Source organism: Arachis ipaensis, chromosome B3, assembly GCF_059453495.1.
Source record: "Arachis ipaensis isolate K30076 ecotype BB chromosome B3, ASM5945349v1, whole genome shotgun sequence".
NCBI classification, from domain to species: Eukaryota; Viridiplantae; Streptophyta; class Magnoliopsida; order Fabales; family Fabaceae; genus Arachis; species Arachis ipaensis.
Window position 1 is genome coordinate 117,031,769 of NC_142438.1, and position 21,538 is coordinate 117,053,306.

A 21,538-nucleotide genomic window follows, 5' to 3' on the forward strand; every position below is an offset into this window, starting at 1 on the left:
TAGAGTATTAGAGATATAACCATTAGTGTTACTTTTTTTTCCATCAGCGTAAGCTTTTGGGATTAGTGGTATCATGACATGGTATCAGAATTCTAGATCCATAGTACCCGATCCATAGTATCCGGGTGGTTATTCTATATATTATAGGTGATGTTCATTTTGTAACTCATATAGCCCATTGTACACATTGTACAAATATTCCATTGACTCCCTAGCAGGACTCTAAATTTATAATAGATTAGAAGTTTTATTACATCTATAAATTAAAAGTATAAAATTTTAATTTTAAAAAATTATCAAAATATATTTAAACCAACTAATTTAAATATAAACGGTATAACTCTTACCTATTAAATATGAGTGATCTCTTTTTTTTTAGAATATTTTTTTGTTTGGTTTAAAGCAAAAAAGAATTTTTCGAAATTGGGGAGTACAAAATGGTATCCTTCCTGAGAAAAATTCTATATTCAAACTTAGTTGGTTTGAACATAATTTTATTTTGACCGCCAAAGTTAATCATATCATAAATTCTTCTTTAAAACATCTTTTTTGTCGGATAGAGATATATTTGAATTTTTAATTATGCACTGTATAGAATTACATAGCACTCTTACAAAATAATATCAAAAGAAAGAACTAATTAAAAATTGTACAAAATATATAATTAGTTTATATTGATATACAAATTATAATTACTTCTTTATCAATTAGAATCGTTTCGACAGGAGCTTTTTGTGTCGACGTTTTAAATTATTTTACACTTTACAATTGAAGTACTCTAATTTTAAATTTTTAAACTTTATGTTCGAATTTTACCTTGATATTTCTAATATGATCATACCTAAAAAAAAATAAAAAAATAAATGTAAAAACTTTAGATAATACTACATTTAACAATATATTAAATTGAATGTTAGAACATAATTTAGTAGTCATGACAATTATTATATAATAATTTAATTCACTAATTTTAAAAAATTATGTATGATTGTAGTGTAATTTATATAAATCACGTTTAATACATATAATTAGTAATAAATTAAAATATTTTTTTCTAATAATGTAATAATATGCTTTTCTTATTAATAATTAATTTAAAATATTAATGCACATCATAACTTTAATAATATATTGATCTTACCGTTCGTATACTAATATATTAATATACATATTTTTTCTATTTTATTATATAATAATTTTATATATGATACATTTATGTTTACTATTATTTAAAACATTCTTTTACTCTCAAAATTCAAATAAAAAATTCTTTTTATTAAAAGATCAGATTATAATTTCAATTATTAGGTTCTCATTGATTTGGTTCCAATTATGTTTAGCATTGCACATATATATACGAATTGATTAGATTCCAATTATTGTTATTGTTAGAAGTTTAATTTCTAGGTATTAATAATTTAAAAGTCATACAATTTGTGAAAGTACAAACGATATTTAATTTTTTTTCCATGTATTCATTACAGTAATAAATCTAATGATCAGTTTAATTGGTATTAAATTAAGATATTATTTATCTCATAATTATATATTAATTATGCATCTATTTACGTTGATTCTTTTATTAATTGTAACAATTTATATTTAATAATTATTTTATTCTATATTTTTTTAGTTGTAGTTACTATGAGAAGTTATTTTATTTATAATTTTGTATAAAATAAATTTTAAAAATATTTAATATTATTTAAAATATTTTTTTTAATAGTTATACACTTCTAGAATATCCATGTATAAAAAAATAAAAAATATCAAAATACAATTATATCCAATACACCAAAAAAAATCTCTAAGTAACTGTCTAAAAGAAATTAATCATGAGATTTTAAATAAAGAAGAAACTAAAAATATTATTTTATTATTAAAATTTAATTTAAAAATTCTATTTAAAAAATTAACATATTTACCCTTTAATCTGAGTTTATGCATTTAATTATTATGCTTTTAAGATTGGAAAATAAATTATTAATTAATGCTATAATAATTTAATTTTTTTAATTTATAAAAAATAATTATGTATAATTGTAACATAATTTATATAATTTACGTTTAATATAATTAATAATAAATTAGAATATTATCTTTCTCCTAATAATATAATCATATATGTCTCTATCGTTAATTCCTTAATTGATTTAAAACATTAATTTACGAATTCTAACTTTAGTAATATATGAATATTTTGTTTTTCATAATCGTATATTAATATACATGTTCCTTCTATTAGAATAATGTTTTTAAGATAAAAAAAATTATTAATTAATAATATAATCAATCTAATGAATTTTGGGCCTGGCACTGGACTCGAAGTTTTGGCGTTGGATGCCAATGCAATTTTGAACCCCTGAAAGTAAAAGATTTTCTGGCGTTGGGCACCCATGTAGTACAGTAGTAGAAATTCTAGGTGTTAGTCGCCACTTGCCTAAGTTGGGTACCATACTGTGGCCTTGTTGAAGGCGCTGGGCGCCCTCTTTTTGGCGTGGGGCGCCGACCTTATTGAAATAAGGCTGGCGCCTGGACTTCAAATCTTTGAAGTCAAGTGCCCGTTTGTTTTTTTTTTTTTTTTCTGAGAGTTTATTTTGTTTGTATTTTTTCGTTTTATTTCTTTAAAAAATAATTTTTTATGCACAATAATTCTAAAACAACTCTAAATATATGATTAATTATGAAAATTTTATTAAAAATATAAGAATTTTAAATTAAACATAAAAAAAACTACTTAAAAAAATGTAAAAATTATTTAAGAGGTCAACACTTCACCATTAATACCATGAAGCCCACTTCTGCAGCTATCAACAAAGGTAAACTCTTTTAGAAACTATGAGTATGATTTGGAAAAAAGGTTTAGCATGAATAATACCAAATATGTTGCTAGTTCTTTTACTCCTCATTTTAAGTTGAATATCAAGCAGTGTCTAATTATTAACGAGGAGAAACAAACAGTGGATGAAATTCCTTATGCCTCAGCGGTTGGAAGGTTGATGTATGCTATGGTGTGTACTAAACCAGACATTGCTCATGCGGTTGGTATTGTGAGTCGTTTCCTCTCTAATCCAAGTAAAGAGCATTGGAATGTTGTTAAATAGATTATGAGATATCTCAAAGGTACAACTAATTTGAGTTTGAGTTTTAGTGGTGAGAAATCTTTGCTAGTTGGATTTACTGATGCAGACATGGCAGGAGATGTTGATTCTCAAAGGTCTACTTCAAGTTATTTGGTCAAGTTTGCAAGGAGGCTATTTCATGGTAGTCAAGGCTACAAAAGTGTGTTGTACTTTCTACCACAGAGGAAGAGTTTATTACATCAACTGAAGCATGTAAAGAGTTGTTGTGGATGAAAAAATTTCTTCGAGAGCTTGGTTTCAAGCAAGACCGTTATGTGTTGTTGTGTAATAGTCAAAGTGCTATTCATCTTGCTAAGAATTCTACTTTTCATGCAAGATCTAAACATATTGATGTTAGTTATCACTGGATACGGGATGTGTTGAATTCCAAATTGTTGGAACTTGGGAAAGTTTATACTGATGATAATGATAATGGTGCTGATATGATGACAAAAGTATTTTCAAGAGATAAGCTTGAAACTTTTTTTTTTGTCTTGAAACATGTTATTTAATCGCCGGAATGGCAAAGGCTCCTCCTAGATGAGAAGGGAGAGATTTGTTGGGCTTTTTCTTTCCTTTGTGAAGTCTAAGCCCAGTTTTTTGGGGTGTCTCCTTCCATCCTTGTGCCACACTACCCTAATCAGATTTTTTGGGACAACAGAGAGTGAGAAAGAGCAGTCACAAAGTGAGAGAGAAGAGAAAAAATATAATTTCGTTTCTGTACAGAACAGTAGATTTCAAACGATAATTTCTTATTCGTTCATCGTTGGAGCAGCTTGAAATTTGTAATGCAGGTTCAGCTCATCTTGTTCTTCATTCTGGATGGTGGAGATGTTGATTGGAGGTCTGTAGTGAGAGGAATCAGTTTCGAATAACTCCTCTATTTTTTGGATATTTTTTATCTTGTACTCATTTGTTAGCTTTGGTGCTTTGATGTGTTGGCTGATTGTATGCATAATTTGTGCTTTGTTTAAGACTCTCTTATACCTTATATTTGATTATAGTGAAACTATTTCATTAGTTTGGACGACTTGTGATTTTTACCTCTTACCTTAAGAGAATTTTCCTTGTTAAAATATCGATGTATTATTGTTATTGCTTTACTTGATATATTTGCTTGCTTATATTTACTGCTATATTATTTTATGAGTGTTTTCATATTGTTCTTGTGTTGGATATTTGTATTATTTTCACTACTAAACTCTTTAGTAGAGAGGATAATAAATGTTTAGGAATCAAGAATTGTTAGTTATTGATTATTGGAGTCTTGAATTGTTAGTGAAATCACATAGTAGTGGTAGATAGCTCTAGCACTAGCATAACTTATATATATATAGTTCTAGCTTTGTCACTTGCTTACTAAGCTTTATATTTCTGTCTATTTTCGATTCACTTCTCTTTGATGCTATATCTTCAATTCCTACTTCTATATGTTCTTATCTCAAAATCACTTCACAAAATACAAAAATACTAATTTTTGTGTATATATTATTTATGTCTTATTTTTAGTGTCTTGTCTTATCACTAAAGACAACCTAATAGTCCACACCATTAACAGAAAATAGATTAAGGACTAACATGATACACTTTTACCAATTTCATAGATGTCATTAGTATAATTAAAAATCTCAAGTAAGATTTTAATGCACAACACCAATCCCATAAAATAATTTGGGACTTAAATCAAATGACTTGGATTATGTTTTACTAACGGATCGAACTGAAAATACTACTTCTTCATCAGGTTCAGTAAAAATTAAAAAACCGAATTATGTATTTCCAATCCTCTTTTCATGACAAAAATTCATGGAAGTTTTACCACATCATGTATGGAATCCCGATAACTGCAGGAAAAGCGTACAACAGAAACAAGAGGGGAAACAAAATTATCTTCACCATCTCGTTAAAATTGGATGATTTGCGGGCGGGATCAAAATTTGGCAGCTCAAAAGAATTGTGAAGGTTGAAATAGATGAAAAGCTTCAGCAGTTAGGTTGTATGTATAATGGAAATTGTGCAACCTTGCTGCTTCAAGTTTCACTGATTAGAGAACCTAACTCTTGACGAAATGCTGGAATTTTGCCTGCCTCAACAGCCATGATTAATCCCATTGGCCTGTAATTCTTTAGCTGCAATGTGTGTATCAACATAAATATATGGTTCAGAATCATTGATGAAATAGATGTTACATAAACACCACAACTCTGCAAAGTGACAGGATAACCAATATCCAAAGAAGCAAGCAACTATAGTATGAATTTCTACCAGACACAAGTGGTGGGACTTTAGAATGTTTTTCGAGTAACTTTAAGAAATTGACCAAACAATAGTAACTGCCATGATACAATGAGAGTTTAGAAAAATAGAAGACTTGCCTCAGGAGGTGCAAGCTGCTGAGCTCGCAATGGAAAACAGAAGGACCATGAGCACAACTGTATGATGGAAAATAATCAGTAATCAGATGCAAAAGATATACTATACAACAACACCACTAGAACATCAATACCTTATGGAAAATCTCATCCTCAGGCTTTACATAAATTATTGCTTCATCATCGTCGGAGCTTGGTTTTCTTTTCTTTACTATATTCTTGTGCTGTGTTTTCACATCCAGGAAAGAGTTACAGCATCACACATGAAATTTGAGGAGGGACAAAAATTATCTTAGCCAAAAAAAAGCTAAACCAGTCCATATGACAACAATCAATAGAGGGGATGTGCTAAAGCAGCAAATATACCTCGTAAATTTTGCTGAGTATTATATAATGCTTAAACTGGAAAGACTTCCGGAGGTCCTCTGTTGGCTGATAAAATGTGAAAGAAGACAATGTAAGTTCTAAGGAGAAAATTAGTCTCCAGTGCTTAGATGGAAACACATTTTAACACCCCCACCAATCTGATACTACTGAAATCTAACCTCATCTTCTGTGGCCCATGACACCTCATCAAAAAGGGCTTCATAAAGGTGTGGCAAGAGTTGCGGAGGAAGGTTCAACACCCGCTGTGAAACCAAGAGACCTATGTCACGTGCTTGTTCCTCCAAAAGTAACCTCAATTTATCAGTAATGCCCTTCTCTTGGCGTGTTTTGGATAGGAGAAAGTCCTTAACTTCCGTAATGCATTTTTGCTCCTAATCAATGATGAGATGCCAGTCACAAACCAAATTTACAAATCGCCAAAAGATAATGAACTGGAGACATCAACTAAAGAGGGAACTAAGAATTAAGTTATTGTTCTGTTCATGAAAGCTTTTCTATATCCTAGTAGTAGCGCCTCACTTACAAGTCAGCAAACTAGTAAATTTGGATAAAGGCAAGAAAGTTATATATAATAGCAAGGGGACAGAGAGAGATTTTAACCCTCCAAAAGAAAGAGACACATGCAACAACAAAAAAGTGTGAGTAGGATGTCAAGTATCAACTAAACAAACAGTAAGGGCATCAGATATATAGCTGCAATTGAGATCAAGATAAAAAAAAATGAGGCAAATGGATCAAGCAACACAACATATATAGCACAATGTTACCTACCCTATATCTCCACAAATTAAGAGCACTAACAACAGCAAAAAGCCCTTCATCCTCATCATCCTCTATCTTTACAACAGTGCCTACTGTAGTCTGCGCCAAAATTAAATCTACAAATCCACTTAAATCCCATTCCTTATCATCCAGGTATGTTTGCAGCAAGGTCTTCACTCCATGAAAGTCATTGGGTTTAGGATCAAAAAAGGAAAAGTCTGCTTGGACAACTCCCTTAAGCAACAGAGACCATGTTTAATTAATATACTAATTAGATGCAACACTAAGAGATAAATATTTGTATAAAAAGATATCTTACTTCAAACTCCTCATCAGAGGACTCATATTCTTTGGCTTTCTCCTTTAACGAGGACTTACCTAAGAAGTAGGTTAGAAATAGGGATTCACAATACAAAACATCAGCTCACTTACAAATATAAGGCACTTCAAATAATACATTTATATTCTTGATCACAATTTATATTTCTTTTTTGTTAAAGGAAAAGGAACTCTTACTAGCAGGTGTAGGCTTTTCATCAAATTTGGAGTGTTGGTGTTGCCGTTTGGGCATAGAAGGAGAGGCCATTCGAGCCAGAGCACGAGCAAAAGGGGAGAATGTAAATGGCAAAGTTCTGGGCTGTTGGCAATGTGTTCTTGGCCTTCTGGGCATTTTGCATTGGAGTAGCTATAACAAATTTAACCGCATAGTCAGACTATTATGTACACATTATATTTAAGACAATCATCACTCAGAAAAGGCAGAACCTGAAATATATATACTTGACAAAGTTCCAAACACACGTAGTGGCAGAAAAGCTTATATCTTATGCTATGTGATTTTTTTTTCCCAATAAGCAGAAACACTAATAACCTTAAAGCATGCATTTGACAAAAATATAAGCCTTTCTTTTAGACACTAAGGCCTCTGCTAAATTTGCACCAATCTCAACCTCAATGATCATTAAGAGAGAAGTAGGAAAATGTTTAGACCTCTGCAAGAGTAGTGCAGTTTGTAGAGGATGCCCAGTTCTTGGTCTGTTCAACTTCAACCACTGTCCTACTTGCAGCTGCACAGAAAAAGAATACAACTAAAAAACAAAAAGAAGAAACCATCAACTCAATCCACATGCTAACACATGATTCCAGATCCCTAACAGAGAAACCACCAAGGCACCAACTCAATAAGAGAAGAATACCAAAAACTTAAGAACACGAATGTTAATTCTGATAAAATAAAAAAGGAAAAAAACATTGTCTATATAATCAAATCTTATAATTAAACATGCATATATCCAGACTATCTGCTTGAGATAGGGTTATGATTCCTTATTTGTCCTTGAGCTGATCACGGAACAAAATACACATTTTTATTGAAAAGTTTTAGCCATTTATTACTAGATTCTTCTACAAGAAATGAGTTTCATGCTCTCTGCAATTCAGAATAAAATTGTTCAGTCAATTTGTTGTTCCCATGTTCTTTCAATTCAATCATCATTGCAAAATAATATTTCCTAAATCCGCCCCTCCCCCGCCCCCCCAAACCCTAATTCCTCAAATCTGTGTTTATATGTAGTAAATGATAGATTAGCATATGCATAGATTAAGCAACAAGTCTTATAAAATACCAAATTTTCAACCTCATCTTTTCTAGTTTCTGATCAATCACTTTAATACTATAGCAGAAATGGTGCACATAAGGTATACATATAAAGTGGGGCATATACCATTACTCCACATTTTAGCAAACATAATAATTGCTTTAAAACATTGTTAATGTGGAGGCAAGGATCAGCACATGTAATTGATAACAGGCCAGGATCATTACTTGTACTAAGTAGCTAGTGAAATTTTAGCACATAACATCAACATGAGTTGTAGCTGAGAAAAGTTGCAGAGAGAACAGATATCGTTCACATGGAAATTGGAAAGGAATGAACAAGAAAGGAAACCATGGAAAGGAATAAAGGCAGAACGAAGCAGAGAGTAGCAGAGAGAAGGAAATCTCGTTACCTTGGAACTCAGAAGTTTGAATGAAGCAGAGAGTTACTGCTGTGCGCGATGGCCGACGGCGGTCACCAGGTCGGCGGAGGCGAAGCTGATGTGGCTTAACCGAATGAGGAGGAGACAGGGAAGAATCGAAGAAAGCTACAGGGTCAACATAATTGCAGCAGCGGTGGGTTAGAGACGACGGCAGTGGTGGGTTGGCCGGACGCAGCAGCGTGGGAGAGGACAAAGGAGTGGTGTGTTAGGGTTTAGCCAATTAGCCGTTTAGGAGTGTTTCTTGTTTGGGCTTTGGGAGTATTCCATTTAAATTAGAAATCTTAAATATATTGTGTACATAACAGTCTGACTATGCGGTTAAATTTGTTATAGTAGCTACTCCAGTGCAAAATGCTCGAATGGCCTCTCCTTCTATATGCCCAAACGTCAACAACAACATTCCAAATTTGATGAAAAGCCTACACGTGCTAGTAAGAGCTTTTTTTTTTTTAAATAAAGAAATATAAATTGTGATCAAGAATGTAAATCTATGTTTTGAAGTGTCTTATATTTGGAAGTGAGCTGATGTTTTGTGTTGTGCATCCCTATTTCTAACCCACTTCTAAAGTAAGTCCTCGTTAAAGGAGAAAGCCAAAGAATATGAATAATCTGAATGCCCTTAGGCATTGGCTTATACTAAATAATATAATTACAAAAATTTACTCAGAAAAAAAAAGGGTAAAACTCCAAACCGTACAACAAAATGCTCAATGTATACAAATATACGAAAAATACAATTGTAGCCTGACAAACTTCTTACATTAATCAATTTCTTGAATTTCACCTACCACTGCTATACAATGATGACACCTTGTCATGCATTAATACTTACCCATTCCCTTACTTAGCAACCATTTACATGTAAGAAAGAAAAAGAAAAAATTGACAATTTAAGTAGTCAGAAAAAAGAACAAGTATTAGTAGTAGTTATAGATGCTGGTTGAATGTATATGTGACAATCTTTGTGTTATACTTGGTCCTTAGCATTGACACAATCTCAAATGAATCTAAGATGAAAGGGCAAGTTCAGCCCAAGCCAAAGATGATCCCTTGAGATCCACGCTAATTGAAGTGTCAATTCTGCCCTCCAGAATGCTACATAATTCCCGCATTGACGGACGGCCATTGGGGTCGCCATTGATGCATTGCGATACCACCTCACATATTACTTTCAAGTCGTCTTCTCTGTAATGTTTTAACTCTGGATCCACCACACTTGACATCATTTCCGGTATCTCAAGATATTCCCTAGCCTGATAATGATAATTAAAAGCAAATAAAATGAAAAGTTTAGTTTCCTTACAATGTGTTGATACAAATTCAAGAAATTGAATTGAGCGGTTACTTGAATTTTAAGTAAGCAGATAAAATTAGAGTTTCTTACCCAGTCCACCAAGTACCCTTTGTCCTTGCAATATGGAGGTCGTCCGCTGATTATTTCCAATAGAAGTACTGCAAAGCCGTATATGTTTCCTTTGGTGTCAAGACGACGTGCCTCCACGGAATTTGAAAGAAGGCACATGGAGCCCTGGCTGCCAATAGAACCAGAATTCTTCTCTGATCTTTCAAGAATTGTCTTCCAACTTTCAAAATCGACCAGCTGCGATTTAAGGTTTCAATAAAATGAGAATGCATGGCAAGTGTAGTGTGTTAAATATAGGATACTCAATTACACTGTCTCAATTGGTGGGTCTGAACATTTAAACCAGTTGCAATGCATGCATACCTTTGGTGAAAAGTCTTCTGTAAGATATACAGCATTGGAATTCAACTCTGAGATAGTGAATGGTGGTTCAATTTCCGTGTGCAAATACTTGAGTCCACGAGCAATGCCTATAATAACTTTCATACGCCGTGTCCATGACAATTGGCACCCTTCTTCATCTGCAGTCAAAATTCCTTTTTAAGAAACCAAAACAAACGGGAGAGAAAAAAATCATGTAAGGAGGAAAGAAACTTGACTTACAGCAATGTAGGTGCTCATAGAGTGTCCCATTTGAAGCATAATCAAAAACCAGCATCCTGGTAAAAGGATTGCTCTCTCTACAATAACCTAGCAGTTTTCCTGTATTCTCATGATTCAACCTTGCCAAGTCTGCCACCTGATTGACATCAATAACAGAAAAATTAAGAACTTGTCTTGATTATTTGTCTGTCAGTTCTTGCACATTTTAGGAACTGCAATGTTCCATTACCTCTCTCTGAAAATAGAGCTCAAGGTAACCCGTCCAATGCTCTTCCTTAATGCAGAGGGAAATTACAGCAATCTCAGGTCCACCTTTCATTGTACCCTTGTAGACCACACTATCTGGTGAAGAACCAATTATGTTGCTGAAGTCTTCGCAGGCCACTTCAAGATCTTGTCTGCTATACTTCGTCACATCTTTCAACACATCAGATTCTGCATATTGATATTGTTGAGTATGTTAAAGCAATTCTAGAAATATTAGAAGGAAATACACACCGGAGGGTGTAGAAACTGAACCTATATATACTGTCATATGCTCTTTCTCGCTTGAAGATTTTTTCCAAGGAATGATGATAGATGATTTGCTGTTAAACCTCTGATACGCCGTGAAAATAGCAATCAAAAAGAGACAACCAACCATGACTCCCGTCACTATCTCTAGAGCCAAAAGCCAGGAAGGTTTTGATGCTCTTTGATGCTTCGACACATGTTCAGCAGCTCGATGCTTTAGGTTCATTACTGGATGGCTCTGGGCAGGTGAAGCACCAGCTATGAAATGATAGTTCATAAAAAACATTCAATTAGAGTAAGGCCAAGAATATATCTAGTAAATAGATAGATAATACGTATGTTGGATTTACAAAGTTCATTCAAATGTTACTTATTATGTTCATTCATTCCATTCTTGGAAACAGGTTGGATTTCAAAAAGGAAAATAAAGGGAAGCCGGAAGCCAGTGAAACTGTGAAAGACACTTTACAATGAATTCAAGCCAGAGCTCATTTCGTCTCCTATGTATTTTTAAATTTTTATGAGATGTTCTAATTCATGCTTTCAATGAATTCAAGCCAGAGCTCATTTCGTCTCCTATGTATTTTTAAATTATGAGATGTTCTAATTCATGCTTTCAATTTTGAGAGTACAAAATAAAAATAGTGTCATGCATACCACATTGTACAGAAGTCCGCTGCTTTATGTCTTTAATCTGAAGGCAATTCCCTTGAAAGCTTGATCTGTTTGACAGAATTCATGTAAATGTGGAGGTTGAGTAGAATGGCAAAACATGAAATGAGGATCAAATAAGTACCTTGGGACACGCAAACATTTGGGTAAGCTCCCAACAAAGAAGTTATATGAAAAATCTGCAACTTTTAATTGAGACGTACGACACAAGCCAGTTAAATTCACATTTGAGGCATACCTGAAGAAAATTATAAGAACTGTAAGAGACAGACTCACCAGAAACAAATTTTGAAGGTGTAGCTGGTATCTTATATTTAACAGTAAACCAGATAAATTTTCACAGCTGCAATAATTTTCAAAATAACTCAAAACCAAAGTTCATTTATGCCTCCCTGCCTATGAATTCCTGACCAGACAATACCAACTCAATTCCAATATTTATACTCACATCTCATGCATAGTTGAATCAGAACTTCCACCAGCAGGAACAGGTCCTTGAAGCTTATTCCTATCCAACCGAAGTTCTTGAAGGTATTTCAAATTTCCAAGCTCTGGGGGTAGCCTACCAGTCAACCCATTGGACTGCAGGTTTCTACAAGAATACAAATAAAGTTTAAGAGACTGTGGCAAACTATTAAGAGTTAAAATTTCTCTCTATTCAAGAAGATGTTATTGATTTTCTTTTACATTTTCACTGCTTGGGTCAAATTTCCAATTTCTCGAGGAATCGGTCCTGATAACTGATTCAACCCCAAGTCCAACACCTTGAGAGATTTCAACATGCCCAATTCTTTTGGTATTGTTCCAATAAGATTGTTTCCGTGCAAGATTCTACAACCATAAGAACCAGATATTAACACCACAAATTACAGACATCATATTCCAGAACTACAAGTCTAGAAGCACATTGTGCAAGGCACATACAGTTCTTGCAAGTAGGTGATTTGCCCCAATTCTGGTGCAAGAAACCCTCTTAATGCTGACCCTGATATGTTTCTGCAAAGAATTATCCCAAACTATAGAATAAGGAATGTGCTAGCTAGAAATACAACTCATCAACAGCAACATAACAATTTGCACTCCGAATAAATGTACTTAAGGGATCTGTGGAATCTTACAGCTTGATGACATGATCTCGAGGTCCATTGCACAAAACACCATTCCACTCACAAGGATCCGAAACCAGGGTATTCCAATTGGACAAAACAAGATGTGGATCATCAAAGATAGCTTCTCTGAAGGTTTGAAGCGCCGAAACTACACAGAAATAAACTCCCCAGTTAGAGGCCGAAAAAAGCAATGCAAATGCTTAGTTACCATGAATGCTGAATACCATAGCTCAATTGGGAAGCCATAACAAAAATACAGTGAGAATTTGAGAATGGAAAACAGTTGCTGGATCTCAAACCTTCAAAGTATACAGAAGAAACAGAAACAGAAAATGCTGCTACTTAATGACACTATAGCCTATAGGCAAGTTCCAACGAAAAGAACAAAAATGCACATCATAATAACTATTTTTGGTACTGTCTTTAACTCTTTATGTTTTCCCATCATCCAAACAGAGGGTAACTGAATTGATGCAACGAGATCTGAGAGAGAAAAGTGAATACATAACCACCATAAACTTAACAAGTACCTTCATTTTTTGCCACCGCATCAGAAGCTACAAAAGACAGCGTGGAAATTAAACCCAGAAACAGAAATGAAGTGTATAGATTCATGTTCTCCCACAAAGTCTTGCACAATTTTCTGTTCCTTCCTCCTTCAGCCACTTCTCTCTAAGAAACAAACTTCAAAGAACTCTTTCCAATTCAAATTGAACTCAGCAGGGACAAAAAACAAACATCTCAAGAGCACAAAATACACAAGGGATATAAACATCAAAAAAAAAAAAAAAAAAAATACTAAGCCAGGTTAAAGGTCCTAAAAGGTGGGTACTGGCTAGTACTAAGCTTAATTAGTGTCTTTGTGGAAAATGTAGATTTGTTAATGAAGGAATGGAAGATATAAGTAGGGACGGAAGCGTTTTTGAATCCTAGATTTGAAAACTGAGAATAAAAAGAAGCAGAAGCAGAAGCAGAAAATGGGGTTAAAGACAAAGGAAATGAATTTAGTAGGGTTGACACTGACACTGTACTAGACCCAACCCCAGAAGAGGGAGAAACTTGGATTCAAAGAGACTTTATCCAAAATTGGATTTTGATGGCACTTGGTCGAAAAAGATGGACCTTTTTATTGTGTTACGTTTAAAAATGGCGGTTTCTGTAGTGTGTTTTTTTTTCTGGTACAAACCCCTCTTTTTCTTTCTGTTATTAGTGTTGTTTATGGTAGTTGTTGCATACTAAATTGGTATGAAGTTTTGGAGTTTCAGCATTAATCATTGCATTTGCAGAGACTAATTGCGTAGTGAAGATGAATCGATGATAATTGATTGTTTCAACACTATCTCGTGAAATTCGCGAGACGATATATTGGTATCTATCTCCCGTGTTATTGTCTTTTGAGTTTTGTCAAAGGTTGTTTGGGATCAATGCGAGTCAAAACAAACAACTGGATGCAGTAGCTGGTAGCTACTGCCTACTAGTAATTTTGGTTTGATTTAGTAACTGCGAGGCGTCATCATAATGCATAATTAATGTACTAATTTTATTATAATTTGGATTCGGGAAGAACCGAAGAAGTTAATAAAGTAGTAAAACAAAGAATTAATTATTATTATTTTATAATTTTTATGAAATATATGTATTTTATTATCTTAATTTAAAAATAATTAATTTTTTTATTTTATTATTTTATTAATTTTTTTATTTTAAAAGACCTTGATCTATTTGATCTATTTTATTAGATATAACAATTATATTATGTGTATATTAAAGTCAGTTATCAATAAAAAATATATATTAGAATATAAATATATAATAAAAATAAATTAATTATGTATATTTATATACAAATATGTTAATGGCTGATTTTAGTGATTAATTTTAGAATATGAATAATATTATTGTAGATTTAATCTAATATTAATGCATAAATTTTGGTGCATGTAAGTGTAAAATTAAATTTTTTTATTTAAATAAAATAAAGAATGATCAATAATATCAGATTTTCTTAAACCAAATTTTAAAACGTGAACCTTCTATTCCTGTTAATATATAAATCGTCACAAGACTATTTGTATTAGATAATATATTAAACACTATACTCTAGGACGATTTATGTATGGAAGTCTTCAAAAAAAAATGCACATAAATCGTCCTAGAGTTCTGAGTTTCCTAAGTTGAACGTAACTGGTCCCAGGATAAAAAGTGTTACACGTTTTTTACCTAAAATACAAAGGGATAGGATGATTTATGTGTTTTTCACAACACAAAGCAGTCTAGCACGATTTACGTGTAACAAGCTAAACTCGCATATACATCAACTCGTATGTTTCTGGAGGTTTGTAGATTTTTCTCAATCACCTTTATAAATGTCTGACAAAATTTTTCCCTAGTCTCGAGCTACGACTTTGCTTCCTTTCCTTCCTAATAAAGAGCTCAACCAAACGCTCATATGTTGACTTAACAAGTGAACCCGCGGGTAAATTATGTATACCCTTTAGGACGACATTAATACACTCAAAAATGTTGGTTGTCATATGACCGTATCGGCGGCCGCCATTCCGATGTTGGGTCCACAACTCTAATGTGATCCTGTTGCACCAATTAACCATTGCCAAGTTTTCCTACTTCAAGATATCCATGTAATATTGATGTTCCTGTTGAGTCTTTGCATATGTTACATTCACAAGAATCTTTGGTGCATTCTTAGATTTGAAGTTTAATGCGACATTAGCAGCTATGTGTCTTACACAGAATGCATGATGTGCGGTCGGTAAGAGCCACCCACTGTCTTCGGCAATCAATGTAGTCTTGATTGCGTTGTGGTTGTCAGAGATAACTACAATGTCGGGTTGCGGAGTCACGTACTGACAAAGGTGACTTAGAAAAAATTTCTACAAATCTGTGTTCTTGCCCTCGATTAACCCAAATGCCACTGGAAGCATGTTTGAGTTTTCATCTTGTGCAATCGCCATTAATAAAGTACCTTCATACTTGCTATATAAATGCGTACCATCGATAGATATTAGTGGCTTGCAATACTTGAAGGCGTCAACACACGGAAAAAAACGTCTAAAACAATCAATGAAAAATACCCTCATTTCATCGACTGTATTACTAGCCCTAACAGGTGAAGTACACAACACTGTTATAGTGCCAGACATATATATCTGAACCCCGATGATCCACCCCGGAATCAGGTTGTAAGACTCCTCTCAATCTCCATATATCTGTGCAATCGCCTTCTACTTAGCCATCCACACCTTCCTGTAACTGGGCTTGAAACCAAATTTTGATGAGACCACATTCTATAATACTTTTCACGGAGATTGATGCATCTACCATGACCATTGGTAGAATTGACGCATAGATGACATGATAATTGAGTTGCCTGTGATCGGTAGATATCTCTGTTGCAAGACATGTGTGCGGCCTATTGTTCTTTCTAACTTTCCAGTAACCTTTCCTCTGTCGCATAGTCACACATATTAGCCAATTACATCAATTCCCAAACTGCACACACTTTCCATGATACTTCAATTGATTGGACTCAAACACTTTATACTCAACACCTCGAAGGTACGCACATCACTCAAGTCATTTGTATTATCTGCCTGAACGGACAAATCTGCTGCAAATGATGGAGACGAAACATGGGCAATAACCTCGTGACCAGTTGGAACGGCATTAGAACTCCCTTCTATTACGCCGGTTGGCAGATTTGAAGCAGATCCACCAGAACTACCCTCTACATCAACCATTCTCGCAAACAACTCCATAGCATTCAAATTTGGAAATCTAGCTTAATTGTGAAACATATATTACACGTCGTCATCACTTAGTATCTCGTATTTTCCAAACTTAACATAACCTTGCCTGAGTGAGATAGGAATCTAAAAAAATACTTGCTTTACACATTTTTTTACTGTAATTTTCTAAATTTTGTAATATAATATTTTGTAAATCCATCAAACTCGTTGACAGATTGACAAACACTCCAATTTGCTTTTTATTAGAGAACGTAACACCCTCACTTGTGTTTCATCAATTTTTTCTCGATAATGAACTAGCAAAAATACACTCTCAGCCATCTCTCATAAAACTCTTTATTCATGTATGGCTCATTATACATCATATTCGTTTATTTATAGACTCATTATCTTCATAAATCGTTGCAGGATCTTGAGGGTTAGCCTCTAACACGTAAATCATTCTAGACTAATGTGAGTTGCGAAATACACATAGTCATACCCCTTATATTTTAGAGAAAAAACGTGTAAAAATTCTTACTCTGAAACGATTTACGTTCAGTTTGAAAAATTCAGGACCTTGAGATGATTTTTATATGTATTTTTTTAAAGACTTCTAGACATAAATCATCTAATACACACGGCTTTGAGACAATTTATATATTAATAGAAAAAAAGAATTCACATTTTAAAAAGGGTAAAAAACCTTAATAAGCCAAGTCAAGAATCATGTAACGTAAATACGCCAAAGCGAAAATCGTTTCAGCAATAAGCCAAATCATATTTTTATATAATTCGAACCATGCTGGTTCGAATTCCATTTCTACATAATTCGAACCAGCTTGGTTCGAATTATACACAAACACATGCATACACGTAATTCGAACCAGCTTGGTTCGAATTACACACAAACACACGCACACACTAATTCGAACCAGCTTGGTTCGAATTACACACAGTAATTCATGGTATAATTCGAATTATGCTGTTAAAAAATTAATAATTTATTTTAAAAAATTTATTAAAAAAATTAATAATTTAAAAATTAAAAAAATATATATTTTTATTTCATACGTTAAAAAAAGCTAACAAAATATTTAATTACGAGACTTCTTTAAAATATTAATGAGCTATCAATTCGAATTCCATACAATACTTTTCTGTCCATTTTTAATAGTTCATGAATATTTTTTAATAAATTTTTTTAATAAATTTTTTTAAATTATAGTACAAAAAATATTTTATCCTATGCAAAATAATTTTAAAAAATGGCTTAAAAAATGTTATGAGTACTATAAAAATTTGTAATGTTATAATAACTTAGGTAAATACATGCATGTACTCAAATTTTAAATAAAATACTCTACATAGTCAATAATAATTTAGAAATGAAAGAAAATATTTTATTCCATACAAAATAATTAAAAAATATATTTTATTCTATACAAAATAATTTTAAAAAATGGCTTAAAAGATGTTATGAGTACTATAAAAGTTTGTAATATTCTAGTGATTTAGGTAAATACATGATAAAAATATTTTTTCTTTAATTTCTAAATTATTAGTGACTATGTGGAGTATTTCTTTAATATCCTAAGTCATTAGGACATTACAAATTTTTATAGTACTTTTAACATCTTTTAAGCCATTTTTAAAATTATTTTGCATAGAATAAAATATTTTTTTGTGGTATAATTTAAATAAATTTATTAAAAAATATTCATGATAATTTTTTAATAAAATTATTTAAATTATATGGTGAGATATTACATGATTCGAATTACGCATAGGGAAGTTCGAATTACTCTGATTCAAATGATATGGTGAGCAATTCGAATTCTATACAATACTCTTCTGCCCATTGTTGATAGCTCATGAATATTTTTTAAAAATTTATTAAAAATTTATTTAAAAAATTTATTAAAAAATATTCATGAACTATTAAAAATGGACAGAAAAGTATTGTATGGAATTCGAATTGATAGCTCATTAATATTTTAAAGAAGTCTCATAATTAAATATTTTGTTAGCTTTTTTTAACGTATGAAATAAAAATATATTTTTTTTAATTTTTAAATTATTAATTTTTTTAATAAATTTTTTTAAATAAATTATTAATTTTTTAACAGCATAATTCGAATTATACCATGAATTACTGTGTGTAATTCGAACCAAGCTGGTTCGAATTAGTGTGTGCATGTGTTTGTGTGTAATTCGAACCAAGCTGGTTCGAATTATGTAGAAATAGAATTCGAACCAGCATGGTTCGAATTATATAAAAATATGATTTGGCCTGAAACGATTTTCGCTTTGGCGTATTTACGTTACATGATTCTTGACTTGACTTATTAAGGTTTTTTACCCTTTTAAAAATTAGTTTAGGAGAATCAGATAATATTGATAATTTATTTTATTTAAATAAAAAATCTATTTATTCTTATGTTAATGCAGATAAAATATTAAAATTAGGTTATATTTTATATTGTTTATAAAATACATTACAAGGTTTATCATATATTGATTTTATGAGTTTAAGTTTGAGATCTTCACAGTATATAATAGTCTAATGACATTTATTTTTTTTTTATAATTATTTACGTGACCAATATAATAAATAGTTATTTTTATTGAGATTATATTATATAATTAAATATATATAATTATTTTATACTGATGTATTAAAATTAAATTTTAATTTTATATCGTTTATAAAATACATTATCTGCAAATTCCAAAGCATTAGTTTACTCCCATTATTTAACACGGATGACTTTGCGATTTTTTATTATTTTTGCCTTTAATTATTATTAGTGTTCTAAAAATTGACCTGGATTAATTAGTTTGGCAAGTTGAACTGAAATTTAATTTTATGGCACTTTCCATTTATAACATAATCATATTCATCGAAGAGGTGGCAATAGATCATATGGCTAAATGGCAAAATAGTACTACAAGGTAAATAAGATTTCAAATTGTGAAGTTTATCAACATTTTGTTAGTGCATAAATAATCTGTTTATAAACATTTGTCTCATTGACGTTGGCATGCTGCTAAATGTTATTTCGGAAAAAAGAAAAAAAAGTATGAAGTATTATTAATTGTTTAATTGCAAGGTTGTTACTAACTAAGCAAAAGTGCTTTTAGAAAAAGAAAAGAAAGAAATTCTCCCATAATTCCACACCTTACAGTTGTTTTCCATCTAAACCAATTATTAAAGCTGGAGTGATGTGTCTAATAAAAATCCATCTGATCCTCATGCATAACAAGTTAGCAACCTCCACCCCAAGTCTCCAACCCTACTCTACCCTACCTTTCTTTTCATAGATTATGTCTTTGAATATGAATAAGCCACTACTACCTAATATATATTATTGTCACGCATATGTGAAGTGAAATTTAGCTAGTTTAATATTTGATCCTGTTTGAATATGTCTATGTCCATGTGTGCTTGTTTTAGTCGTTTCTATATTACATCTTATTTGGTATAAATATTGAAAAGAATTGCCCATATGAAAAGCCACCATGTATTAATTAATTAAATATGATGTACCGTTTGATTTTATTTTTGTTTTCAATTTTATTAATATTATTATTTTTATTCTTTTTCAGTGTCATATGGAGAAGTCCATTCTCTTAAAAAGTTAGGGTAACGAGACAAAGGGAGATATTGTTTAAGCATGAAGGGCCCTCGCTAACAGTGCTTCCAAGCAAGACACTCTTAAAAAGATTGGAGTATATTTAAAGGAACAAGGAACTTCATCATGATCATGAATCAATATGCACATTGAGAAGCCTTCAAAAGCATTTAAGCTAAGGACTAGATGTAAGATGTCCAAATAATATTTGTTATTATAATACTTAAAACTCAATTCTCATCCACTATTTCTTTTAGAAAGGAGAAAATTAAAAGTCTTCAATTATATATATTAACACTTCATTTTTGTTTTCCTCTGATAGTATTTTTTATATTTGAAGTCAGCTAATTGATTAGGTATCAAGTATTGAAGGCATAGCAAGAAGACAGGTTGGGTCATAACTTTAAAAAATATGAGATGGTATATTTTGTTTTGGTTGTGCTTTATGAAAGTTCCATCAACATCGATGTAGGATGAATAATGCTTAGGAAGGCTTCCTTCACCTTGACATGAAGAATCCCCCATGTGCCTTCCTTAATAAGGACCCTCCCCACATGTCTTTCTTTATTGAAATATGCCCTTTCATTGCACATAAAAGAGAAAATTCTCCACTGACTTTTCCTTTTTTTTTTTTTTTCCTTTGGAATTTCTGCAATGATTTCCTTAGTCCTATATCAGCAGCTTCTTTATCTCTGCTTTGCCTAGTGTAATTTTAAAATAAGTGTCCTATAAGAGTTATGTACCATATAGATTGAGAAGATCCTAAAACTTACTCTACTTAAGTAATGTTGTTTGAAAAAAAAAAAAGATAAATGTTGAGGCACAAAGCATAGCATTAGGGCTTTGGCCATTAGCCACTAACGCGCTTTTATAAGTTTTGATTTTGAAAAAATAAACACCAAAAGACTTGCCAAATGTTAAACTCAGTCTATTTTTCATTTCAAGTCGCTCTCTTTTAAAAAATAAAAAGAATCCGAACTTACTAGCACAACCTAACATCTTAACATATTAAAAAATATATTGTCAATTTTTTTATTACAATCATGCAAACATATAATACAAAAAAATCATATATAAAATATCAGTATCAAAAATAAAAGTAACAACATCATTATCCATTAATCCTGTTTTTATTTTCTATCTTCGTTTTTTACTTCATACCCTAAAAGAGAAAATGCCCCGAGTCGAATTTTTTTCTATTGCATTTTCTACTA

The 21,538-nt window shown here is 31.9% G+C and overlaps 2 protein-coding genes across 5 annotated transcripts; both read right to left on the reverse strand.

Annotated features, from left to right (window-relative positions):
- Window positions 1-4,696: 4,696 nt before the first annotated feature.
- Window positions 4,697-9,041, reverse strand: LOC107630811 (CDK inhibitor P21 binding protein). Of its 4 annotated transcripts, none has more exons than XR_015907333.1 (11): window positions 8,654-9,041; window positions 7,634-7,710; window positions 7,160-7,328; window positions 6,963-7,021; window positions 6,653-6,877; window positions 6,040-6,252; window positions 5,861-5,926; window positions 5,629-5,718; window positions 5,498-5,554; window positions 4,853-5,251; window positions 4,697-4,813 (listed from the first exon to the last, which is right to left on the reverse strand). XR_015907333.1 is itself a non-coding variant. In XM_088508757.1 (10 exons), exons 3-10 carry the CDS (start codon window positions 7,311-7,313, stop codon window positions 5,153-5,155), a joined length of 963 nt encoding a protein of 320 aa, XP_088364883.1. In that variant the 5' UTR covers window positions 7,314-7,328; window positions 7,634-7,710; window positions 8,654-9,036; the 3' UTR covers window positions 4,697-5,152. The 4 variants fall into 4 exon arrangements, 2 of the variants coding, with proteins under 2 accessions (XP_088364883.1, XP_020974865.2); XR_015907334.1 differs by having other exon boundaries at window positions 7,634-7,731; window positions 8,654-9,026; XM_088508757.1 differs by having other exon boundaries at window positions 4,697-5,251; window positions 8,654-9,036.
- A 336-nt stretch (window positions 9,042-9,377) lies between these two features.
- Window positions 9,378-14,438, reverse strand: LOC107630813 (putative LRR receptor-like serine/threonine-protein kinase At1g63430). The gene is made up of 13 exons (XM_016334058.3): window positions 13,474-14,438; window positions 12,953-13,091; window positions 12,759-12,830; window positions 12,522-12,665; window positions 12,283-12,426; window positions 11,959-12,072; window positions 11,820-11,884; window positions 11,169-11,420; window positions 10,879-11,084; window positions 10,650-10,785; window positions 10,410-10,567; window positions 10,068-10,283; window positions 9,378-9,936 (listed from the first exon to the last, which is right to left on the reverse strand). The coding sequence occupies exons 1-13, from the start codon at window positions 13,556-13,558 to the stop codon at window positions 9,691-9,693; spliced, it is 1,977 nt and encodes a 658-aa protein (XP_016189544.1). The 5' UTR covers window positions 13,559-14,438; the 3' UTR covers window positions 9,378-9,690.
- Between the last annotated feature and the right edge of the window lie 7,100 nt (window positions 14,439-21,538).